The sequence below is a fragment of the Ambystoma mexicanum genome, chromosome 6q (genome assembly GCF_040938575.1).
Source record: "Ambystoma mexicanum isolate Mex_15411 chromosome 6q, UKY_AmexF1_1, whole genome shotgun sequence".
Classification (NCBI taxonomy): domain Eukaryota; kingdom Metazoa; phylum Chordata; class Amphibia; order Caudata; family Ambystomatidae; genus Ambystoma; species Ambystoma mexicanum.
The window spans coordinates 94,343,648-94,371,441 of record NC_090937.1 but is presented as its reverse complement, the minus strand read 5'-3'; the positions used below and the strand labels follow the sequence as shown (position 1 = coordinate 94,371,441).

Sequence of the window (27,794 nt, the reverse complement as noted above, 5' to 3'; positions counted from 1 at the left end):
CAGCTGAGGGGAGCTGTGGGTGTCAGCATCTGGGACGCAACCGAGGTTGGGCCAGCGGCTCTCCACTCCTGCTTCTCCACCATTAATGATCCGTCCGCAGGTTCACCTATGGAAACCTTGTTACGACTTTTACTTCCTCTAGATAGTCATGTTTTGTCATCTTCTCGGTGCTCTGCCAGGCCCATTGCTGACCATGGTGGGGCTTATGCGAGAACCTCACTAAACCATCCAATCGGTAGTAGTGATGGGCCATGTGTACGAAGGGCAAGGACTTAATGCAAGCTTTTGAAACACACTTAATGGGAATTCCTCGTTGATGGGAAATAATTGCAATCCCTATCAAAAATGGGGTTCAGCGGGTTACCTGCACCGGTCGGCGAAGGGTAGACAAATGATGATCCTTACAGTGTAGTGCACGGACAGCCCCAGACATCTAAGGGCATCACATACCTGTTATTGCTCAACCTCATGAGACTGAACGCCACTTGTCCCTCTAAGAAGTTGAACGCTGACAGCTGGTGGTCGCATAACTAGTTTGCCCTCGTTATCCCATGGACGCCTGGTGTAGACAACCTACAGCGACTGACAAGGTAAGAATGGTGTGGGCAAGGAGTACAGCTAATACTGTACTCCAGTGAAGCCCCACAAGACCTATGACTTAATATCATATATCTACCTGCATTTAACCTAAATGTGTAAGCTAGCAATATTTTGCATTTAGCCTAACTGTGTAAGTTAAACATATGTTTCTTCTAAATAACCGTACTAAAAACTATCAAATTCTGCATACTCTTCTGCAAACTCTGAACTGGACACAACCATACCTCTACTGCACCACAAACCGCACGCACTTCACAACACTCAACCCAACATGAAACCAAACCATGCACAATCACACCTAAACACCACATGACGGCTACCAACTAAAAACACTCCATCAGTCTCTGACCGGTTTCTCCGAACTAAAGTTGCCAACAGCACATCACAGCTCTCTTGCTCTTTTCCTTCTCAATCCCACTAACAACACCCTCAGCCCTCCTTCCATTGCAGATCCACCAGTGCACCAAGATACCACACAAGTTGCAACAGTGCGTGGTACAAGACCCCATGACATTACATCATTTGCCAGTTTTGGTATCAAATGCCCAGATTCTTTCACCATATGCTCAGACACTTCTGTGATAAGAGTGTGCTCTTCTACCATACAGCATACCCTCATACCCTTAACTGCCAAGTTCTACTCCATATATCCAGGTACTGGCAGATACATCACTATAGACTATGTTGGTGAATAGTGGGTTCATGAAAAGCATCGCTTCACCTTACTCATTTCTAAAATGTTCTTCATGTGTGTTTGCATCATTTTCATGTGGGTTTTACTGCCGTTTTTTATATCGGGGTACCGTTCTGGTACTTCATTGTGATAAAATGACATTTTTGGGCAGTAATGGGTTAAAACACCACATTGGTTCACCTTTTACATTTCCAAAAAGTTCTTCATGCGTGTCTACATAATTTTCAGGTGAGTTTCGCTGAGTTTGAATTTATCATGGTACTGTTCTGGGGAATTTCTGATGTTAAAAGGCAGGTTTTAGGCATTAATTGGTTAATGCCAGCACTTTGTTTAAACTTCCTCATTTCCAAAATGTTCTTCATGCATGTTTGCAGCATTATCAGTTGAGTTTCACTTCCTTTTCATTTGTAAGGGTACCGTTCCGGCCTGTTCCAGGGTACTTTTTCGTGTTAAAATGTAGATTTTGGTCAGTAACGGGTTAATGACAGCACATTGTTGTACCTTTCTGATTTCCCAAAGTTCCTTCATGTGTGTTTGCATTATTTTCCAGTGAGTTTTGCTGCCTTTTTATAAGTTATTCTACCATTCCATGTACTATTTTGTGATACAATGACGATTTTAGGCAGTAATGGGTTAATGAAAGCACATTGTTCAACCTTCATCACTTCCAAAATGTTCTTCATGCATGTTTGCATAATTTTCAGCTGGGTTTTGCTACCTTTTCATATATTATGGTACTGTTCTGGCGGATTTTGGGTACTTTTACGTGTTAAAATGTAGATTTTGGGCAGTAATGGTTAATCGCAGCATATTGTTGTACCTTTCTCATTTCCAAAATGTTCTTTATGTGTATTTGCATCTTTTTCAGTTGAGTTTCACTGCCTTTTCATATTTTAGGGTACCGTTGCAGCCTGATCCGGGTACATTTTTGTGACAAAATGTAGATTTTGGGCAGTAATGGGTTAAAGACAGCATATTGGTTCACCTTCCTCAAAAAGGTCTCCTTCTGTGTTTGCATCATTTTCATGTGTGTTTTGCTGCCTTTTATATATTATGGTATCGTTCTGGCCTGTTCCGGTAATGTTTTGTGTTAAAATGTAGATTTTGGGCAGTAATGGGTTAAAGACAGCATATGGTTTCACCTTCTTCATTTTCAAAGTGTCTCTTTCTGTGTTGGCATCATTTTCATGGGCGCTTTGCTGCCTTTTATATGTTATGGTACCGTTCCAGCCTGTTACGATAATATTTTGCGTTAAAATGTAGAATTTGGGCAGTAATGCGTTAATGACAGCACATTGTTCAATCATCCCAATTTCTAAAATGTTCTTCATTAATGTTTGCAGCATTTTTTAGGTGAGTTTTGCTGCCGTTTTATAAATGAGGGTACCGTTCCGGCCCGTTTCCAGGATACTTTTTTGTTTTAAAATGTAGATTTTGGGCTGTAACGGGTTAATGACACCACATTGTTTCACCTTTCTCATTTCCAAAAGAAATGTTCTCCATGTGTGTTCGCATCATTTTCAGTTGAATTTTGCTGCCTTTTCCAATATTAGGGTACTGTTATAACCCATCCAATTTACTTTTTTGTGATAAAATGTAGATTTTGAAAAAAGATAAGCTCCCTATTAGGGAACTCCCGTCCCCTGCACACTATCAAATGCTAAGGCAGCCAAACATTTTCAGGTAATGATTTTATACATTGTAAAAAGTTCTTTTGAAGGTTGTATTCGTAGCACACATTTATGAAAAAGCGCATGAGTGGTAAGAAAAAGGTATCTGATTTAGTGCAGAATATATTTATTATTTACAAGAGGGTAATATTCCCAACGCGTTTCGAGATGTGCTCTCTTCTTCAGGGGCCAATACAATTTCGGATTTTTTCAATCTAATCAAAAAACAATCAAACATGTATGTGATTAGAAATCAACTGATTTGAAGAGTATACATATCAACATTCAATAATGGCAGAAATCAAGATATTTAGCAAAATTTCCCAATTTCCCACAGGCATTTTGAATAGACAATCATAAGTTTGGAGAAACGGTCATTCATGGAATCATCATGATATAACAGATAATATCTTAAGAGGTTGTTGATTCATAAAGCTAAAGGTGATTAAGGAATACATATATTAGTTTCGCAAAAGGAAGGACAATGTCATTCTTACCCTGTTTGTGTCTAAAGGATACACATAGTAAAGAGTGGCATGTGTATTCATCCACAATAGTGGCGGCTTGGATCTACCAAAGAAAGTTAAAGATCCACATCAGGGATGTTACAGTATTTTAGGTAAAGAACATATTTATAAGTAAAGGAAAAAGAACCTACCACGCATCCCATTGTGATTGCTAGTGAACCTACATGAAGCAAAATCTTGGGTCCACAAATACAGATTTTTCTGATAAGCACCTCTGCTCCTGTGCTGGTAGGTTATTTTTCCTTTACTTATAAATATGTTCTTTACCTAAAATACTGTAACATCCCTGATCTGGATCCTTTAACTTTCCATGCCAGATCCAAGTCGCCACTATTGTGGATGAATACACATGCCACTCTTTACTATGTGTATCCTTTAGACACACAAAGGGTAAGAATGACATTATCCTTCCTTTTGCAAAACTAATATATCTATTCCTTAATCACCTTTAGTTTTATGAATCAACAACCTCTTAAGATACTATCTCTTATATCATGATGATCCCATGAATTACTCTTCTACGCCCAAAAAGTAGTACCTACAATAACGTTTGGTGCAGAGGCTGGATGGAACATCCCCGAATGTATCTGGCACTTGCTGGAGGGCCTCTTCTGGCGCCAAGTGTTGAACTTACCTAGACACGTCTCAATGGCAGCTTTGAGGCATGAACTATCACTGAACTCGCTCCAGTCTAAAGTAACATGGAAATCTCTCACGACGAGGAGGAAAATGCATCTGACTCTTCCAACTCCTGCATACGAGATCTTCAATTTGAGAAACACAAATCAAACGACCTAACTAAAAGAATGGGATTTAAAGCTAAATGAAATCTTGGCAGCAGCAGATATTAATGAACTGGAACTACAGATGACACCTCATATTGCAAAAAAAGTTTGAACAATGGAGCTGGATTACTAACAAGGAGACACGAGACAATCTCAAATCATTGTCGAACATAGAGTCCAGCGAAAACAAACTAAACTCACCACCAAGATTCATGACACAACGTCCCTCAAAGTACTACCGTACTCAATTCCTGAGATTGAAACTAAATGCGTTAGACACAAAAGAAACGTTATGGCAAAGAAAAGACAAAACTACAGATGACAACAAATGTAGGTTATGTAAGCTTGAGTTTGAAACCAACAAACATTTGATAACTGAATGCACAGGAACCATTATCCAATGCAAAATACATCTTGACACCTTTGACCCCCTGAATAATGACATGGAAGTGTGGTGTAAACTGCTTTTATTGGGTCAAAAAGTCAAACTAGTCTATGCGACAATAGACTACATGGACATGTTGTTGAAATGGAATGGAATGAAACGACTAAACAACCTTGTTAAACTAAAGCAGCAATGGACACGACGTAGCAATGGAGAATTTGAAGTTGTAACAAAAGTTTAATGTTATTTTATATTAAACTGTAGTTTTACAATTAAAAAAAATAAAAAATAATTACCTGAAAATGTTTGACTGCCTTAGCCTTTGATAGTGTGCAGGGGACGGGAGTTCCCTAATAGAGAACTTATCTTTTTTCTATTCATTATACAGCCCATATGCCAGGGTTGCACTTCGTCTCCCCTGCACCTTAAAATCTCTAAGTAATTCTTTGAACCTATTCTATATAACAGTGAACAAAGATTGTGGATTCGCAACTAAGTACCTGTGCGCTATTTATCACTTATTGAATTTAGACAAAATGAAATACAAATATGGGGGTGTATGCAGCAGTCCAACTCCTGCCAACCGATCCACACAGGTTGGTACTAGAACAATGTTTAAGTGAAATACCACACTAAATTAAAATACCACACTTTGATTGTAGTTGTTTATCTTAATGGTGTAAATGCGCAATTCCACCCCTCTTTTCACTTAAACATTATTCTATATAACATATTACACTCAAGCTACAAATGGTGTGCAAGTGATAGAGATTTCCCTTTCTTTATCCAAAATGTAGATTTTGGGCAGTAACAGGTTAATGACAGCATATTGTATCTTTCTCATTTCCAAATGCTCTTCACCCCCTCACAGTTCTGCCTGAACTTGGAGGAGCTGGAGCAGTGGCCACATGGAGCGGCCCCCAGAAAAACCGCGTCCCGCAATGATTAGCCTGCCGGATTTTGCATTTTAAGAATATCCGCTGCACAAAGCTGATATTTGGCACATAAATATCCGTGCATGCGCCTGGCACCAACTGCGACTCATGATCAGTCGCCACTACGCTCGGATTGCAGCTGGAGTCTCGACATATTTTCTCCATTAGTCACCAGAAGGAGATTCTTCACTTAAATATGGCCGCCTGTGTTGCTGCCTTGCCACCCAGAAGCCTCCCATCCTGCTGAGGCAGGCCCCCTGTCCTCTGACCATATCCATTGGCTGCAAGCCTCTTTTTTACCAGCCTATCATGAGCCGTCAGGCTCAAGCCGGCCCACACGAATGCTCGCACAAAGGCTCACGCCCCTGTCGTGAGCCTGTCTGGAGCCAGTTTCCAGCGACTAATACACCTTCGTGGAAATAACTATCCGGTAAGACTTATTTTCCAACTACAGTTTGCTCTACCTCGCCAATTGCCCTACTAACAATGTACTCAATGATAATAATGGTATCATATTATAGCCACCCCATTCTGTGAACGGCCCCTAGACCCCCTGCGAGTATTCGGCACGTTTTTGCTTGCAAACGCCTGTTATCATACTGCCTGGCTCCACTATCCATGTGCGTGCCACCTCACGGCCAACTACCACAATCTGAATCTATCCATCGTGTCTGTGACTACAGCGATTACATTGCGTTAAGACCCTAATCTACCAGTGGCACTCAACAAGGACCCACCTCCACACAGATGTCTGATTTTGCCTGTGCTACAGGTGAGCTGATTTCACGTTACTCTGCAAAGGGGTTTAGTTTCTCTATGCAAGCTGTTTTTAACTATCCCTGCAAAGGTGCTAGTAGTCTCTCCATGCAAAGCTGATCTAGCTTTTCCACGCAATGCTGATCCTAGTCACTCCTTTGAAAATCGTTGTTAGTTATTTTATGCAAAGTTGTTCCTAGGCATTCCATTCAATGTTGATTCTAGGCACCCCATGCAATGTTGATTCTAGGCACCCCATGCAATGCTGATTCTAGGCACTCCATGCAATGCTGATTCTATACCTTCCATGTAAAGTTGATTCTAGGCACTACATGTAAAGTTGATTCTAGGCCTTCCATGTAAAGTTGATTCTAGGCATTCCATGCAAAGTCGATTTTAGACACGCCATGCAATGTTGATTCTAGGCCTTCCATGTAAAGTTGATTCTAGGCACTCCATGTAAGTTGAATCTAGGCATAACATGCAAAGTCGATTTTAGGCATTCCATGTAAAGTTGATTCTAGGCCTTCCATGTAAAGTTGATTCTAGGCACTCTATGCAAAATTAATTACAAGTTGACTTCCTCCTTGGTATAAGTGATTTTTAGTTACTCCATGGACAGTTGAGATTAGCTCTCCCTGCAAACTCGCTTTTAGCCAGCTACTCTGCATAAAGTGTTCCTAAACCTTGGGCATTAACTGCCGCACTATGCACCCTTGCACCGCTCTACGGGTAGCTGCAGCTTTGCTCCTCATACACCTAACACTGGCAACCATGAACCAAACTAAACATGCACCATGCCCCACCATAACCAGAAATAATAGACTTCGGGCTAGACTCTCCCCCCTACACAAGCCTAAGCCACCCAACAAAATATACCTTAATTGACATATCTGCTGTAAAAATGTACCTAGAAACTGGCCACAAACTAAGTCACAAATAGCCGCCACAGCTACATTGAATGAGCATACCCCATTATCGATGAACTCTGAACACCTACCCAAAACTACTACTGTATTAGGAGCTCTAATTAATGCCAGATCTGCTGTGGCCCATGCCACGGATATAGCAGATATCCTAACTGTAGATAATCTTGATTTCCTAGCAGTGACAGAAACTTGGCTTCATGATGCAGCAGGGCCAGTACTGTCATTGGCTATACCAAAAGAATATCAAATCCTAAGAATTGACAGACCTAACGGGTCTAGACGAGGTGGACTAACCATCATTGCTAAACCTAATCTAGAATTAAGACTTTCCTCGCTCCCGCCACTAAAATCCTGTGAAATACTATCAGCCAAATTGACTATATCTCCATGTCGCACCCTGTCTATTTACCTCATGTATAGGCCCCCAGGTCCCCTAGGCTCGTTCGAGGAGGATATCTCCAGCTTACTAGCCAGCAATACTAAAGAATCTTCTCAAATAATGCTCCTAGGTGACATCAGTTTAGGACTAAATGACCCTGATGATAAACAAGCCCAAGCAATAGCTTCCATGCTCAACGAACATGGGCTATCCCAAGAAGTCTTCGCCCCTACCCACAACGAAAGTAGGACCTTAGACTGGGTAGCCACCTCAAATTGCCCAACCAAGATTACTAAAATTACACCTCTACCCTGGTCCGACCATTCCATGATTGCTTTCAATCTTACACTTAAGAAAGAAGCAAACAAAGACAAAATAATGGCACCCCCGCTCCCTACCAGATCAAGGAAAAATATCATGACTAATAACATCCTACCTGGTCTCCTCCCTGTGATTAATGCCTTACCAAGTAATGCCGACCCAGACACGATAGTAAACCTCTATAATGAGACTATGGGCCTCATTACGACCCAGGCGGAAAACCATGGTGCTAATAGCACCATGGTCCATGCCGGTAACTTACCGACTCCGCCATGGAGAAATGGGGAATTACCATCCCATTACAAGGTTGGCGGGTGGTAATTCCCCCTTCCTCCATGGCCCTTCCCCATTCCCATTTTTGCCCCATAAGGCTCAATGGGAATGGGGAAGGCGCTAAGTACGGTACCGCAAATTGCGGTACCGTACTTAGCACCAAGGTCCCTTTGCGGGTCCCTACTTTAATGGCTGGTGTAGACCAGCCATTAAGGTCGGGTCCCATAAAGGGACCTCGTAATCAGGCGCTAATGGGTTAACGGCGCCGCAGCCTTTTACGGCGCCGTTAACCCATTAGCGCCAGGGTCGTAATGAGGCACTATGACTAAAATCCTAGATTCCATTGCCCCACTCAAGAATTGCAAAAGCATACAACAGGCTCACCTGAACACATGGTTCACTCCTTACTTAAAAGAACTTAGATTGGAAAAAAGGAAGTTAGAAACCATATGGCAGCATACATCCACAGAAGAAAACAAAGTAAAATTCAAACTCCTGGCCACTAAATACAAAAACAAAATTATTCAATCCAAAAAAGAAATCTATAATCAAAGAATCTCCAAAGCAGGCTCCAACACCAAGGAACTATTTGCTATCCTATGCAAATTAGAATCCCCCATACCTCCTCTGGATAACTTACCCAAAGATAAACAGTGGTGTACCAACATCCAAAACGCGTTAGCAAATAAAATAAAAACAATACAAACTAAAATTGATTTAAAAAAAGCTTCGCTTATAATAACAGAAACCCCTACCGCCGAGTAGCAAACAACCTAACCTAGAACCTTTTAAATTCTCTAAAATTTCAGTCCTCGAAACAGAAAAAAATCATTGCCTTACTAAAACCATCTAACTGCAAAGGTGACATCTGTCCCGCACAAGTAATCAAGGATGCAGCTAGAGAACTAGACCCTTCCATCTCTAAACTCATTAATGCCTTATTTACATCCAATTCCAACCCATGTAGTCTTAAAGATTCCTAGGTACTACCCCTACTCAAAAAACAAACCTTGGACCCTTCCACACCCACAAATTATAGACCAATCACGACTGTCCCTTTTCTCTTGAAGATAATTGACAAAGTGGCCTATTTACAAATTCAAAAATACCTTGAGACCAACCAACTATTAGGCCCACGACAATCTGGGTTCAGACCCCAGCACGGCACGGAGACAGCCTTAATAGACCTCAAAGCCCAAATTGATGAACTTAATGATAAAGGAAACACAGCAATGCTGCTCCTCCTTGACCTGTCGGCTGCCTTTGATCTGGTGGATCATGCAGTTTTATGCAAACACCTTGCAACGGCAGCCCACTTCTCAAGTGAAGCTATAGCTTGGGTCTGATCATTTCTTGACAAACGAAGCACGAGAGTCTTCTCCACGGCAGCGTCCGCAGACCCGATGTTAACTACATGCGGGGTCCCCCAAGGATCATGCGTCTCACCCACTATGTATAACATCTAAGCTAAGCCTTTATTGGACAAGCTGGGTGTCACCTACACTAATAATGCTAATGACACTTATCCCCCTTACGGGCAATTTCACGTCAGATACAGCCTTAGTGAATGAGATTTGCTCCCTCATTCAGGCATGGATGGCCACCCACGGCCTCTGCCTGAATGACGATAAAACGGAGATCTTGATCCTTGGCTCAGCTAACAACCTAAAAAAACTTAACGACAACTATAGTGCCTTTAACATCGATGGCAATATAATCAAAGTTGCCAAAGAAGTAAAGACACTAGGGATTTACCTAGATTCCACATTATCCCTAAGAAAACAAGTAAACTCCCTGGCCTCATCCACTGCCTACACAGGCAAACTTATCAAAGCCTACAGACCACTCCTCTCACCAGCCAGGTGTATTATCCTAGCCAATGCCTTGATCCTTTCCAAATTAAGATTACTGCAACGCTGTCTTCCCAGGTGTCAACAAATACATCACCAATAAACTACAAACGCTGCAAAATAACACGCTAAGAACAGCGCTGAACCTCCCCTCCAGAGAGCATGTATCTCTTACGAGAATAAACTAAAACTGGCTAAAAATTACTGATCGGATTCTATTCAAAATGGTCACTGTTACTTTCAAATGTCTAAACAATTCTGCCCCGCCATACCTAACGGAAAGAATCACTAGGAAATCATCCTCACAACCAGCCAGATTAGCCAACTCCTTCTGTCTTCAAATTCCCAGATTTTGCCTAAAAAAACAGGTGGAAATAGCTTCCCTGTAAAAGCAGCCCAGCACTGGAACGCTTTGCCAGTTGAGTTAAGAAGGGAGCAATCTTACCACAGCTTTAGGCGCAACACCCGCTCTTGGCTACGACTCAATGATCTCTAACCTTTTGCCCACTTGTTTGCCTCTTTTTCTCCATCCTCTCTGGCCACAATGCTCTAGCAACTGCTAGCACACTGTGCTCATGTATATATCTGTACCCTGTAAATTGTAATTATATATATGTATACCTGTATATGCTTTATATATGTCAAATGTAACTAAGCTACAAGTAACCTTGACACGCTGTGCGCCCAGCTACCTAAGGGTTTGGGCGCCCTACAAATAAATAAACAAACAACCAAACGTGCGTTTGCATCATTTACAGGTGAGTTTTGCTGTGTTTTTGTATATTAAGGTACCGTTTCGGCCTGTTCCGACCCGTTCTGGGTTTTACAATTCTGCTTCACAAAAAGGGCGAAAAAAATCGAATTTGTTTTGAAAACCGTTTGCAAGACATTTCAGCTGTCAGTATGTTTACAAATATCTAGTTCTCATTCTTTCTAACAGTGAACTGCACAAGTCACTTTCTTGCAAAGTATATTAAGATTGTGATTAGTCTTTTTTTCCCCTGAACAGGTTTTAAGGCCACTGTGGGATCTTTCTTCATCATGATGCTTACACTCAGCATGGTCTCGCTCACAGCCGCTGCCATGGGACTTGCCATTGCCACAGGACAGGATGTGGTTTCGTTCGTGAACTTTCTGATGAGCGTTTGCTTTAACATCATGCTCGTGAGTTGCTGACTAACTTAACTCTATGTATTTCATTTGTTTCTGTCTTTCTCAAAATGATTCATCAGTCGCTGACAGGTTTTACCACACGGCTGCAGGTATAACCCAGCTGTTTGCTATTTCCTCTCCAATTCTGTTCTCTGATTGTATTCTTCCCTTAGCGCAGGGGTGTTGCTAGGTCTAGAAAAGACCCGGGGCTGCGCTAATGTCAGACCTGTCTGGACTGGGGACTAGCTAGCCCTTTGTTTGTAGCTCCTGAGATTCTATCCGGGGCTACAACCAAAAGACCAGGGTCTTTAGCCGCCTTAGCCACCCCCTAGCAAGGCCTCTGCCTTAGCGTCCCCAACACAAATGCCCAACATATGACCCATGAAAAGCTGTGTACATGGTGGTCTTGAGTTAGGTGACAAACAATTAGGATATAACAATGAAAGCTTACTGTAACACGTTATAATAAAGACAACATGCAATCCTTTAGAAAAAAGCGAACACATGTATTTTCTGATTACCTTTCACCTTTCACATCCTCGCTTCGTACCAGGAACACCTTCAGGTGACTCAACTTGCAGAGAGGTGGTATAAAAGTCATTTCATTCATTCATCCATCCATCTGTTCATTTATTGGTCACCATTGTGAGACAGATGGAATGTTAGTAACTTACGAGTGCTTCTAAGTACTGCAGTGTCTTTGACCCCGTGATGTCTCTTAGGGGACTACGAAGGAAATGTGCAGAAGGCAGCTGGAGATGGGAGGCTTGAATGGATTTGAACCACATAACCGTCTCGAAGTGGCTCCTGGCCTTATCTGCTCCAAACTCGATTATTGCAACTCCCTGCTCAGTGGCAGCTCCTCCAAAAACTTAAGCAAACTTCAAACTATACAAAACAGCGCACTATGAGCAGCACTAAACATCGGGAGGCATGGCCACATCACAGAAGCCAGAAAATCTGCCCATTGGCTCCCGGTAAAGGACAGAATTACCTTCAAAATTCTCGCCATCACACATCGCTGCATTTTCAATGAGACCCCCCTTTCTCTACCTGGCAGCAAGATTCAAAAGACATGCTCCAGCAAGACCCCTGCGAGCAACCCACAAACTCTGCCTCTCCACCCCCAGATTTAACCTCAAGTGAGCAGGTGGCTCCAGCTTCCCGTGCCAGGCCTCCACTCTCTGGAAGGATCTCCCCACACATCTGCGAGAGGAACCATCATACAATATCTTTAGAAGAAAGCTCAAAACACACCTCTTCAATTGGAACACTGCTTCCTACCTGTGATAACCTTCCCCTCCTGTTTTAAAATTAGTGTTTTCTCTTGATTGTAACCAGCGCCCAGATGCCCACAGGCTTGGTGCACATTATACATGTCAAATAATAAATAAATAATGAGGCATGAACAGCAGGAACTGGTGAACACTGCGAGCCAAGTCGCATCATGGGCATTGGTGGGTGTGGTTTTTGAAAGGTTTTCTGGGCACAAGTAGAACGCTTATGGCTTTTTCACAGGGTTGGTTGGAAAGCTTAATGAAGGAGAAATGAGTGTTGATATCTGCAATGTTGCAGTTAGATGTGGATTAAAACACTTATTCTGTTCAAAGCACTTCAAACCAGTAACACTTGGTTGTGATAAGATCTACAAAAACATGTTATTATTAGTATCTTGCAGATGTGAAGTAGATTGCATGTAGCAGAGTTGGCAAGACAAATAATACATGTGGAGAGCTGTGCTTCACTGTCAAAACCATCTAAATGAAGTCAGAAGGTGAAATGAGACTGGAGCCTGGGAAACAAATGGTATATGGAATGGCATTCCGTCCAATGGAGGAAGGAAATTATTTGGTACTGTCAAGAATGAACATTAAATAATGCATTATCATGCATTATCATGCAGCGTCAGACTGAAGAAAGTTGATTACACACCTAATGGCTTGATCTGGGAATGAGAAAAGGTGTATGTTGTATGTAAAGCAGTGGTAAAAGATGATGTAGGAGAAGATGATGGCTTTGAGCTGAGGCTTTGTAGAGCTAAAAGAGGTAGATAAAAGATAGAACCTTGAGGCTGGCAGTAAGGTGAGCCCTGAGCTGCGAGATGGTACTTCACTCTCTTCTGTGGCTTCAGGAGAGTGTCAGTTCACAAGCTCCACCCATACCAATGAGAAAACTCAGGTTACACAAGTGGGTGGCCGCTGTGATGAATCCAGTGGAATCATCATAGATTCTCTGATGGGGATCTCCTCCCATGTGGCCAGTGGAATGCAGCCACTACCTAATCCTGACCCTGGGGAAGGTATCATGAGGGAGGACCACATGGGAGGCGACGACTGCTGCAGAGATGTTAGGACTTCATTGGATGAAGTACAGTATTCCCTCCTTTGCAATAAAGAAGACCATTTGACATCTAACGCATTAATGGCATATTGTGATTTAACTGTCCCCTTGTTAGAGGAAATCAAGAAACTTTGCTTCACAGTATTCAAGTCAGGCCCCCACCTTTAACCCAAACCCCCATAACTCCTTCTGTTTCTAATATGCCTTATTGTAAACAACCAAAGAAAAACCATTTGACCATTTGATAAGTAGAAGCCCAATGACATTCATGGTCTCCAACTCCCATAATCATTTAGGTATTGAGCCGAGGAGAAGGACGAGAGAGTTTGTTCAAAGTGACCAATGCCCAAAGTACAATGTGCAGGCTATTTGTTTTTCAAAGCCTGCATTGCACTGGACATTTAAAGATGGCGTCTGCACTACGAAGTCGAGTAGTGCAGGAGAAGACTGAACACTCCAGGCGCAGCCTTGTGAATGCAAGACACACAGAAAAGGGTACCGGGACTGAAGGAGGGACGCCGCAGACGAGCAGGGAAAGCCACAGAGATGCGAGGAGCTGCACAGAAGCTCCTGGGTGTCAGGCTGCTCGTGGAAGCAGTGTTCATCCATCCAGAATGAGAGAGGAAGCCTGCGTGTAACAGTGAAATTGCACAGAATGCTGGAGAGACATCTGCTGACTCTAGTGTTGAAAGGGAACAAAGCAACTGTTCCACAGAGGCGCAGGCAGAATCGGAGATGCAGGAAAAGACCAGTAAGTTGACCCAAAGCAATTGGGCACCCGGGGCGATCTGACAAGCGCGCCATCCCGCATTTGATAAATATGAGGTTGTTAATGATGAAAAGAGCATAAGAAGAATATTTGAATGCAGTCAAGACAAAGTATTATCGCAACACCTAATAAGAATAATGTTTGTATGCAGACAAGACACAGTGCCAAGAGTAACCCCAACCCAATACAGCGTTGTGAGATGGCAGTGTGGGGCAGATGTTTGGCAAGTGCTACCATAGGCAAATATACCAAGTACCTCACAGTAAAGGCTTTTTTGTATAACCAAGGAACCGTGAATCAATTAAGAAAAGTCCTGGCAGGCAAGTACACCAGGCAATTGAAGCTATGTAAAGAATCCTGGCAGGAGAGTATCCCAGGGGGTCTGAAAGGAACTATAAAGGAAATCCTGGCAAGCAATAGAGGTAATTGAAATTGATTAAAGGAAATATAAAAGAAACCCTGACAAGCGAGTATACCAGGTGGATGAGACTGAATGAAGATTCTTGGCAGGAGAGTACACCAGGTAATCTGCATAGACTGTTGCAAAACGTGTGAGTTAAACAAGAATTTTGTGAATCCAGTGAAGGAACAAATCTTACGGAAAGACTGTTGCAAAACTTGTGTTTTAAACAAGAACTTCATGAGTCCAGTGAAGGACAAAAGGAACTGTTAACTAAAGTGGAACTTTTGCCATCCTATTCATGAAACAAGTTGAAGGAAACCACCCCCTGGATCCAAGGTTATTTACTTTGTAGAACATTTTTATTCGAGTAATTATGACATTTTTGGTTTTGAACACTTTTTGCCAACACCAAGAAAAAGACATTTACTTGCACCCTTTGTTGTTTTATTTTAGTGTGAGGGTCAGGATAGGACATTTTGGACATATGGACGACTTTTCAGTTGCTGACTTCCTCAAATAGATTGATCCTTAGTTTTGATTTTTAGGTAGGGAAATTCCTCTTTGAATAGGGCCAGTTAGGCAGTTTCCCAACTCATATTTGTTTCAATAAATGTCTTGAGAATATGAATACCTTGTATCCGTCCCTCATTTCTGACTCCTCACACTGCCCACAGAACCAACAAACCATCACCGATCTTTGCAAAGACTGGCTAATTACAAGGGTGTCTCTTAGGAAATGAGGGAATACAAGTCATCTTGTTTCTGCCTATCACAGCAATGGTTAATATTTACTCAGAACCTTCCATCCATCACTCTTCAGTTTTGCAAGTATTTAGTAAGGCAATATTGCAAGATACCATCATGGAAATCCCTACTGTGCAAGCGGCAGCATATTCGCTTGTTTATGCTTAAGCCATTTGCCGATCTGCAATGAAAGCAAGGGAAAGTTCAAAGATTCGTCTTATCCTGTAAACAGTGGACTGCTCTGATATACTCTTGCAAATTGCAAACCGTCTATTTGCTCTCTGTGATAATTTAGTTAAAGGTAAACCCGTGCCTCATCCTTTGCTTTGGCTAAATTGAAACAAAATGATTGCTGGAGCCCAATATTCCAACATGGAGCACTCTCCTCTTTTCTTCGGGTGTCCTATTTTAAGCCATGAATGTGCGGTAGCATGAGATACGTGTTCGCTCATGCCAAGCATGGGTCCAAGCTACAGTAAGCCTACTCTCTGCACATCATTTGTAGCAACGCCGCACAAAGTCTTTATGCCACTTGCTTGGTCACAAGCCAGTAGATCGGTTCTTGCCCACTGTGTATATGAATTACTCCAGAAAAAAGTGCTTTATCAGAAAGGACAGAACGATAAGGTGGAAATCCTGCAAAGGACCATGCCCTGTGGTGTGCCTTGGGTAATATGGACTTGGTATCAGAAGGTAGTACTATAATCTGGAGGCTCTCAATACTAGTGTGAAGTCTGAATGCCATCTTCCAGGCACATCCTCTGGTTTTTCTTTTTTTTTCTTTTTAAACATTTTATTGTAATTTTAACATAAATGACAGAAATAAGAACAAATGGTACTTTCCAATTGGAACCTCAAGCACGTACTGAGAATAGCTTGTCTATATGGTATAACACCATCAGCAAAAATATGTTTTCTTAGTTGCCAGAAGGTGTGTGCACAAATGTTCTGTTCTTAAAGCCTTTGGTAATAAAAAAAAAAAGGCCCTCACCACCCTGTGTTCATATTAGACACGGGTACGATTGCTCATAAAAGATCATAAGGTTTTGCCCCTGCATCACTGTCAGTTAATTGACAAGTTAAGAGGCTGTGTTGTTCCTCTAAAGGGGTCAATCAAATTTGAGGAACAGGACCCAGTAGTTCTCAAGAATGGCAAGGATCCAGCTACATACACATTTGAAAACTGTGTAAGATGCACACAAAGCAGAAGACGATTGCTACTCTTAAGTCAGTGCCCTCTAAGGTCATGATCTCCCTCCTGGCAAGATGTCTGCTGAGTTGTCCGTCTAAATGGCTTTGATTGCAGCAGAAACCTGACACACGGGCTCATGCTTTTTCCAATGGAACTGTCTCCTTATGAACCCTTCATCTTTCTATTACAGTAGCTGCCAAACAGTCTTGAAATACGAGCTCCATTTCTAGTGAGTCGGATGGAGAAAAGGAAACTAGCAGGACAACTCAGTGAGGTAATCACCCAGCCCAGGCTTTTGTGTTCAGCCTGCAAGACACCATTCAAATCTTAGCAGGCTAACCCAGCCATTCATCCTTCCTGGGTTGATATATTGAGTGCCATAACATTGCCTAATATTAACAACTATCCTTACAGAACTTAGAAGAGGGAGGAATCCAGAATGAAATGCTATTTAAAAATGTGATTTTTTTTATTATTGTAAGAATAGAATTACATAATGTATCCTACTGTATCCTACTGTTCTTCCATCTTTGATTGGGGCATGTAGATACAAATGTATTGTGTGATGGCACCTTCACAAAAAGGTGTAGATATAAACATGGATTAATTCAAAGGGAATGTCCACCTTCCTTTTGGAATTGTACTAGTTCTTATTGGTAAAAAAAAAAAAGCCTTAGTAATAAACACGAAAAATGAAATGACACTAAAAGGTGGGGTCAGGTACGTAGGGTTAGGGTGTGTAATTGTATGTTTGATTTTGTGGGTGTGTGTGTGCAAGCATGTTGCCGTTCACCATTGTTATAATCACTGCTTATCTGAAAAGAAAGAAAGGGCCTGCTTACAGATCTCTGACTCTACAGAAGGGGATGCAAGCTTCAGATATCATGGGGAAGAAGAATTCCCTAACTGGAAGCACAGTCCTGAGCCAAGCAATTGCGAATGCAGTCTTTACATATGGAAAGTGATGGAGCGAGATTCATTTTCATTTTATACAATTTGTATTGTGCTCATGAAGCCCTCTGTCATCTCAGTCATGCTGTCTTTCTCCTTGAAAAAGGCCACGAGGAGTTTGTTTCATCCTTGGAGAGGTCAAGGAAGTTGGAGATGCAGGTACTCCTGAGTAAGCATATCAGAGACAAAATGAAAAGGGCTATAGATTAGAGCATATTTGATGTAAGCCATACACCATTTGTTACCTCACCTTTGTTTTGATGGAACAAAGCTATTCCCTAAAATAACTAATGAGGTCCTCCAACCGACCAAAGCAGATGTTGCTGTGGGCAAGACTCTCAGCATGTCTTACTTTCCATGCACTTGGGTTTTCCCCTTGGTCTGTCATTGAATATATATTCTTAAATTAATTTGGATTCAGCAAAAAGAGTGTATACAACTCTAATTCAAGAGTCACCTCAGACCTAGTAGTTGGCATGTGCTCCCATAGTAATAGAACCTGTTTGTCTAATACGAAGGGTGCACAGCTATTACACGTTCTGCTATAAATAATTAATGAAGACGTTTTTTAGGCAATGGAACCCATCTTTTCTCCACACAGAAACATCTTCTTCCACCATTTACATGACTTTTCTCAAGGAAGGTAAGAAAGCTCTTTCACATTGTCCAGAGCACATCCCATACATGACAGTCCTATTCTTGTATATGTCCAGATGACAAACCCAAACCACAATCTTGGCAGAGACTCTGGAGGATTTTATGTGTCCAGTAATTTTGTACTCCACATACTTCTGGATCCCATTTTAGCAAGATAATCTAACTAAGATGTGTGGAAGGAGTGACAACATTAGTAAGACACTATTTATTTATTTTTGCATTTTCAAAGCGCTCAAACAGCCCACGGGCATCAGGGTGCTGTTACAGGAACATGTTGCTTATTTATAACGCGCTTAATACCCAGAGGTTTCTAAGCCAGACCCAGGATTCGAACCTGTATTGCTTCGTGTCGTCTTGTTTCCAAGGCGAGTATGTTGCCATACGGGACTCACTCGTATGTGCCAAAAAAGGGTACAGCTTAACACCTGTGTGGATAATTGACTGAACTGAGCTTTTACTGTTTAGCAGAACCGCCCTGCCTCCAGACTCAATTTGACACAAGTTCTGTCATGTGGTAAAAAGGTTGGATATCTTCAGCAGTCTTCTGAGAGGCAGTGATGTTTGCCGTGGATTATGGACTTTCCTTTGTTACGGAGTATCCTAGCTAACAATGACCTGCCACGTATTTCCAGGTTTTGGGGGAATAGTCTGTGAAGAGTTACACAGCACCCACATTCTTCCAAATTGAGCTTGGGACACCAGTTACGGGACCATCCATGTACCCTTACCATTTTGTGTAGCTGCAAACTCCCTAAGGTATGCCATATCGAATGCAACACTTAGCGTCATCGATCACAAAGGACAATGCTATGAGAGGGAATGACCACACACTTACAGGCACATGCCAGAATTAATACACCCAGGTACACTTGTTGCAGCTTGCTCACAAATAAAAACCAGAGTACGGTCCTACCGTTCCAACAGTCCTGAAACACAACAAGGAGGGCTCCCCCAACTGGATACCATGTAATAGAAGACATAAATAACACTAACATTCCCGAAAGAAGTCTAACAAGTGAGAAAAGTAAAGAATGCATTGCTATCACATTTTATTTCCCCTCCCACCAGTAAACCAAGGTCATTGGTTCTTGGTAGAGAGGATTGAGAGATGGCCATCCAAGCCTTATTTTCACTGAGCTGCAATCCTTATAAAAGGGCCTTTAATTATAATCTTAATTTCCTGAAAAGTAACAGCACCATTTTGATATTTCCATTGAAATGCTATTTCGTACACCAATCAATCTATTGCTCACTCCCATTCCCCTTGTCCTAACACCATGACAACGTTTCTTTCCCTTCTCTTCTAAATCCTTGTATATTTTCCTATGTTCTTACTGGAACACTCAGTTCCTTAACATTACCTCTGTCGATGGTCATCCTCTCCCCTTCACTTTCCTAAGGATAGTGTGGTGGAGAGCACAGTGCACAGACTGAAGAGACTGGGCTGTGCAACCTTTCTTCTGGCACAAAAGAAAGCTCAGCAGTCACCTTGACCCTTGAAGGCTAGAACCTGAACCTCCACTCTTCTGCGATCCTGTACCACTTGAAATGGTGGGACTGGAAATGTTTTGGGAAAGTTATCAGAAGCAAACACTGGCTGGGTGAGAGAACCTGAAACATAATTTCTACTGACAGTTCAAGACATACTGTCACTGGATCGGCTAGATATTCCACTTCATAAGGCCCTGTAATGTTGGCTGGAACATGGACTCACATGAAGATTCAGAGTGAACAGCCAAACCATGACTACTAATTGATATACATAAATGTCATTAGGATGATGATCTGCACTGGACATCATATCCCTTTTTGAGAATTTCCAGATTCTGTTGAGCTGCTGCCGATGTCTATTACAAATGAGTCAACAATTCCTTGACATCAGGGTACAGGAAGAACTTTCGGCAGTAAAAGGGGCAATAATCATTTATTTATAATGCGCTGAAGCCCGTAGGCATCAGGGCGCACCAACATTGACACAAGTGAGACAGACACAAAGCAGACAAGACACCAAGAGCTCCAGCAGGATTAAGAGCCGGAAGGGATTTATTCAAAGAGGAAAGTTTTCAGTTTACAACGAAAGCTGAGATGGTTTTCCTCAAGTCCCAAATTAGAAGGAAGTGAGTTCCACATTTTAGCTGCCACGTCTGGAAAGGACTTACCTAGGCCATTGGTCCCATTGAAACATAATGATCTTACTAACCCCATCTCGGAGGAGAGCAGAGATCTAATTGGGACATAGGGAAGAATCATGGATTTAATTTAAGCAGGGGAGATGGCATAAAGACAGTTGTGTACCACTATCACTGCTTTGAAGGATGGGAAGCCAGTGGAGTTCTTGCCTAATCTTAGAGATGTAGTCCTACTTCTATTTGCTTTTGACAATTCTAACTGCGACATTCTGGGAAATGTGAAGTTTAGACAGGCATTTCTTATTAGATCCGATTAAAAGTGAGTTACAATAATCTAGTTTAGACAAGATTATGGCCCTGGCAATAGAGCCTCCGTTTTTCTCAGATAGGAAGGACCGGGTCTTCCTCAGGAGTTGGCGATAGTATAAGCAGTTTTTAGACACTCGGTTTACGTGAAGGTTCACAGAAACAGATGAATCCAGGTACGTGCCAAGCGTTTTGACCCTTTCGACAATTGTCATGGTGAAAAGATTGAAGTTTGGGGTCCAATTTAGCTTTAATTTGGGGTAAACAAAGACCAATAACTCTGTTTAGTTGCTATTAAGGCACATCCAATTGATGTTCATCCAATACTAAATACTAAATTGAAGCATAGATGTACCCTAGATGGTTCGAGTACAAAGAGACATCACCCGGGAGTTCCAACACCAATTGGGTGTCATCTGCGTAATTATTAATGTAGACACAAATCATGGATTGTGAGGTCAATAGTCGTAACCTGTGCCTCTAGTGCAAGGCCCGTTTATTTTTCACTGTATCCTGACTGGTTTACTGTCCTCTTCCTTAGAGAAATCTGCATCTAAGGCTTTATTGTAGATGAAAATCCTGAAGGTGCCCTAAGAGGTCTTAGTCTCCTTAAGGTAAGAGTGTACCAAAGGCACAATGCTCCCTGTGTGGGTCCCCTTGCACAGCTGGTTGGTGGTCACTGTGGTGGATTGACATAACACATGACTTGAAAAGTAAAAATTAAAGTTCAGTTATTTACAATAAGTAGGTGGTTGGGATATGGGGGTTATGTTGTGGTGAAAAACGTGTATACTGCCCACATTGCCACCCTATTGGTCTTACAGCACTAAGGGTTGTCCAGATAGTTCCATATTATGTCCCCACCAGGGGTAACCAGGCCATGGTCTGCGAAGCAAAGGAAAAAGGCAAAGAGGTGAGATAAAAGGTGCAGTGGACGAAGACTAGAAATGAGCAGACAAACAATTGGAAAGGCACAAGGCACTAAAGGGAGAGGATGTCTTATTCTGGTCATAGGGTTGCATGTGTAACTTGTGGCAAGTATTACATGGATGCGGAATATGAAAAGTGGGAATAAACATTAACCGCAATACTGAAAATGTTCAGTGAAGTAATGCTCTAGTACTTTGTGGCATTACTCGAGAATTAGTCAGCCCATGGCTCCGAGATGGACTAAAAATGAGCTCAAGCTTATCCTTGAAGTATGGAGGTCTCTTCACCAGATGTAATTTTGAAATACACTCACCAACTGAATAATCTGGGTGCACAGAGCCGACTGACATATGTGGCAGAAACAAAAGCTGGGTGTGTACAGCTCAATGTGGGAAGCACAAAAGGGAATAAAAGAAGTGGAAGAGACAATCTGGATCCTTCAAGATCCATACTTACTTGCCCACTTAAGTGAGAAATGTGATTAAGCAATCGCTGCTAGGTTTTATGGAACAATGATGAAGTAACTGCGAGTAGGAATTAATAACATACTAAGGTGTACTCCTCTACATCAGGCAAGTGGAATCCTGAAAACCTCATCCTTAATGTCGTATATCTAAAGTTGGTCTCCAATTACACAGTTTGCCAAAGGAAACATTAAGAAAACCTAATGGAATCCAATACAATGGCATGTAATATGTTCTTTTATGTCAGGGATTTGTATAGTGTGCCAATTCACCAATCTGGTGATCTCAAAGCTCCAAGACACATCTGGAATTTGGCGTATTGTGCCCCTGGGCTACCCAGAGAGTCTGCTGAGGAATCAAAAAGGCATAGGTGAAGCAGCAGGGGAAAGATAGTTGAGGTAAAACAAATAGTGGATTCAAACAGGGGTTACATGAAGAAAGAACATGTTTGGATCACTGGGGTGCATGTTGATGCAGCCAAAGTAGATCTTGGACCAGAGTTACAGATATGTGGCTATTGATTGATTGATTGATATTTTATTTCTATCGCGCTCGTACACAAGTGTTTCAGAGCACGAATGATGGTGAAGGGAATATTTATGTAAGAGTAGTTTCAAAGAGAGATGTAAGTATTATTAAAAGTAGTTTATATCTGTGTGATGAGCCCAAGTTTTGTTCACGCAGAACATTGAAGTGTGTCGACTTTTATTGCCTATGTGTAGGTTTAAATTCACCTACAAAACAAATTCTGGGATTGACAGGCCAAGCATAAACTTTGTAAAAGGTGAATGTGGAGGGAGACAAAGCGAATTCCATGTCAATTATCAAATCAAAAGGGTTGTTCCATATCAATTTTCTGGTCTTCTCTTTGAAGTGGCAGTGTGGCACCCTTTTAAATTGTAATTGATTATTTATAACACACTTAATACACCAAGGATTCTAAGTGTGGAACCAGGGATCGAACCTTTGTTGCTATGCGTCTTTTTGTTTCCAAGGCGAGCGCGTTGCCCCTGAGCTATCCTCCCAGAAAAAAATGGCCTGGTGATATTTTATTTCGCTCAGGTATTATGAGGATGAGTGGCCTTCATTCCACAACACCGGGATTTCATTGTTAGCCTGTTTTTTGTGAAGAAGTGTGAAGCCGGACCCTTCTTGTAGGAAAGGGGGACAACATAAGGCGCCTGGGTTCCACCACCTACACAGATCACCTTCGCAGGAAAGATTTGACAAGGCATTAGCAAAACGTAGTCCCGGCTCAGAACGTCATGCTTCCATGCATGCGCAATGGCCCACACAGAACGAACTCCAAAATGGTGCACATGGCTTATGAAGCCAAGGTCCAGCCAAAACGAGTTACCTGCACCTTACTATGTGTCACAACAAGCATTAAACACAAACCAATCACATACAAGAAACACTGACAACACGCAGCTGCCAACCATTTCCCAATGCCTGGCTTTATTGGATGGGCAACCAAAATATAAAAAGGGCAATGTGCAGGCAGATGGTGTAAGTCGTTGGAGGCAGAAGATGGTACAGTGCAAAGATTAGCGGTGGGCCAGAGAAGAGGTCTTGTGTGTGAGAGAAAAAGATGATTGGAGAGAGGAAGGAGCTAAGAAGGTGGCAAGGTCGAGGTAAAGCAAGAGCATTAGGCAAGAGTGGTGGAGCGGTGTACATCAAAGTGAGTACGAGGTTGGAGCAAGTTTGGAGGAGCAGCTGGACCCCAATACCATCTGTGAAATAGAGTGGGGGTTGGAGAAAAAGGAGAATGTATTAGAGGGGGTAGGAGGGGTGTTGAAGGAGAAGGAGGAGAGAGACCTGAGTACCAGCTGGAGAGGGGGAGGGTTGATGAGGTGGATGAGAAGGATGAAGAAAGCGTAGTGCAGGAGTCAGGAAAGACCTGAAGATCATAAGTATTAATAACAAGGGAATGGAGGACAGTGGAAGAGGAGACTAACAACGGGGGAGGAAAGGGAAGCAGGAAAAAGCAAGAGGTGAATCCCAATGTCAACTGGGATCCAATTGGGAAGGGTGGAGATAAGAGCAAGTGTTGCAGCCCCAATTACACAGAGCTGTTGAAAGCGAAACGTAGACAAATAGGACAGGCCTAAAGCCCAATAGTATGAGCATGTTGTGAGGTGTGAAGGAGAAGAGATAATTGGTGGGCTGGGAAGGCAGGGCCCTTGGAGGGGGAGGTGCCTGAAGCCCAAACCCCTTACCCGAGGGGAGTCCAAAGGTGAGCCACACTTGTAAGAGCTGAATCCTTCTTTCTGCAGCTTTTCAAGGTGTAGTAAAATGTAGGCTGAGAGAAGCTGGGAGAGAAGCTTACCTCCCTTTACCTACTCAACCACCAAGCGGTTTGTCAAGGAGATCGAGGAAGTTTGGAGAACCCCTGAAAGACTGTGAATTTCATGGGAACACCTTGAGGTTTGCACAGACTATTGAATTTTGAGAGCAAAGATAATCTTCAGAGACATTTTGTTGAATTGATTTAAGGTTACATTTTGGCTTTGAGAATATAATCTGTGAAACTAGAGTTCTGTCTCTCGCCTCTGTGGGTCCCATATGGCTTCTTGACCTTGAGTACAAACAATGCACAAGAAAAGGTTCAGGATGAAAGGGTCGAATGAAATTGCTTTGGATGCAATAGTTTGAACCAAAAGGACCGAAAACAAAAAAGTTGAATGCACCTTTTTTTTTTTGGGGGCGGGGGGTTCCCCCCCGAACCCACATTTTTGTCCTATACGAAAGCCACAAAAAAAAATACATTTAAAAAAGGGCATTCGACCTTTTTTTTTTTGGCCCTTTTGTTTCGAAACTATTGTATTTCAAAACAATGTATTCGACCCTTTGACCGGACACCACAAGAGAATAGGAGGACAAACAGACTTCTATGTACTCCCAACACCACAAATGGCCAGGTTCTATAGGCAATAAAGCTGTCTGGAACTATAAAAGCTTTTAAACAAGGGGAAGTTTTGAACATTATAATAATAATAATAAGTATAATTGGTTATATATAATGTGCTTAATACCTGTAGGTTTCTAAGCGTGTACCTGGGGTTTGAACCTGTGTTGCTCCGCATGGTCTTGCTTTCAAGGCAAGTGCGTTGCCCCTGAGCTATCCTCCCGAGACTCTGTGTCTACTATACTGCACTATATATTCTACACTCTACCCCGATGTGAAATACTATGCTTTCTTAGGTTTGGTATGCTGCACTATGCTATGTTGTATCATTTTGAGCTTCTGTGACATGTTGTGCAAGGTTGGCCTGTTAGGATCTATGTGTTTTGTTCCTATTGGTACGATCATTCAGTATGATCGTTGGGATTGATCCTTAGTCAGCCATTATTTCTCGCTCTGCACCAGCTTTGGTCACTTTACATGTGGGTCTCTTGATATCTGGAGATATATATGTCTCTATCATCTTGTGCACCTCCTACGATCAGCACATTATTTTTTAACAACAACAATAGCTCAGACATCTCTCTGTCTTCATTTATCTCTTAAGACTCCTCCACAGGATTGACTTTGGGCTTCCTCCTTTGTTTTATATATTTATTCAACAGGCAATACCTTGTAAAATGTGACATCATTACACATTTTCAGCTTGTCATTCCAATTGCCGGGCACACTATTGAAGAAGCAACAAGATGTGGATCTCCATACCTGAAGGATTGTGTTTGCTTATCTAATTTCTGTGTTGCACCCGTAAGGTACACATGATCACATATCCCTTGTTGAGCGTGAGCTAATTTCTTCCTGGCCACTGTTGGCAATCTTTATAACTTCCTCTAGTGTAGGCTCAGATTATTGCCATAGTCTCTCTCTCTAACTTGGTCGTCACTCATATGCACCATCAATTAATCTCTTAACACTTCTTCCAAGAAAGTACCAAAATTACATCCAGTTGCTATGGTCCTCAACACTGTCAAAACCTTAATGCTTTCTTCTGGTAACTGAGCCCTAGTTAAACATTGTGTTTCTCCAATATTACACTTTACTTTGGTTGAAAACTTTTTTCCATACTTGATACTAGTTCTTCATACACATTCATGTCCACTCCCTCGCCTATCAACATAGGTCATAGATTGCTACATACTTCTTGTCCCTAATACAGTACATTAATAGGTAATTCCGTACACATTGTACTAATTCACAAATTAAATGTTTATTATCTTTTCATGCCCATAGCCCATGCTCATACCCGACATGTGTTTCGACCAAGGCTGATTACTGATCTGTTATTCTTAAAGTATCAACATATGTTCACAATTAGGTTTCCATACATTAAAAAAATAATATACATGTGAATACAATAGTTGGGAGAGAGAAAAAAAGCAAACTAAAACATAGGAAAATAATGAACATTTAAATTCAAAATACTGAACATCAAATATTAATCATATTTCTTGTATAAGAGTCTTACATGCATCATGACCCTTTACTATTGACATCTCCTGTAACTATCACATCCTTGTTGGCTGTGTTGTAAATCGGGTGAAGCACCCAAAATCCTAGAATTTCAAATTACCAGAAAAATACTGGACATGTTGTAACAATATAATCTTAAGGCAATGAACCCATACAGTGTGCACTAGTAACCCTTTTTAACAGTGTTATTTAGCAGAAATTAATTACATGTATATAATTATAATTATACATGCATGGGAATGCGCACATATGTATATAAATGAGTGCTGCAGTGTCCCTGCTTCTCTCTATTAATTATGAATGAATATATTTTTATTAGTCCAAGTGGATAACCTACATGTTGTCTGGGGTAAGATAAAAATAAAGGAGACTCACCAAATGTTGTGCTTCAAGTAATGCTGTAAGTCCAAATAAACAAAGTATTATTAGTCCATTGATAGTCCCTCATATTTTGTTAGTCCCTAAACTCATAGGATGCATGATTGCAACTTACCCAATATTAAATAAGGTGACAATCACTGTTACTTTATGTGTACAATTGGACTATTTATCAAAGCATATTTAGGTTGCTGTAAAGAATATCAACAATTTGTTTCAGTTTGGGGCTCCGTGTAAATCCTATTTTGCTGCATCCCCATCCTTTATTAGCATGCACGTCCCATAAGCTTACCTCTAAGTAGCCTGTGTGCATTAAATTATGCTAGCTTTGCCTGAATAATGTCTTCTTCATCTGTACAAATTGCCCATTCCTGCAAGAGGCAGGAATACTAAATAAATATATATAGGTGGCCTTGTGACTACACATAAATGATTTACCATTCAAATATCTGCTTCATGATATGCCATTGATCCTTTGTATCTTGCGGAGGCTTATGTTGTATTAGAATAAAAGCCGCCCAACAATTTGGTATCAAACCTCCCCTTTTGCCAATAACCTGTTATAAAATCCACTTTTATACTGTCTCCTTAATGACAGCAAAACATTGGATATTGATTATGAGTACAAGAAGTACACTAACTCAATATTGTAGGTGTCCTTACCTTAAATGGACAGATTTGATGTTCTGGAAGGAGTCATCCCTGGTGACCCGTGTGAATGGTGAATGCAGGCGCCATCTTAGATCACTATTAATGGAAATTAGCATGTGACGTCAAGGGGTCACGCATTACCAAAACAAAAACAAACGCATGCGCCATAGTTGCTTAAAGTGCACGTAT

The 27,794-nt window shown here is 41.6% G+C and overlaps 1 protein-coding gene across 1 annotated transcript in view; it reads left to right on the top strand.

Moving 5' to 3' along the window:
- Positions 1–27,794, top strand: part of LOC138515171 (broad substrate specificity ATP-binding cassette transporter ABCG2-like) — an 861,659-nt gene that overhangs the window by 701,577 nt on the left and 132,288 nt on the right. The window contains exon 12 of the mRNA XM_069630157.1: positions 11,114–11,268. Within this exon, the coding sequence (XP_069486258.1) occupies positions 11,114–11,268 (155 nt within the window). The remainder of the gene's footprint in view (positions 1–11,113; positions 11,269–27,794) is intronic.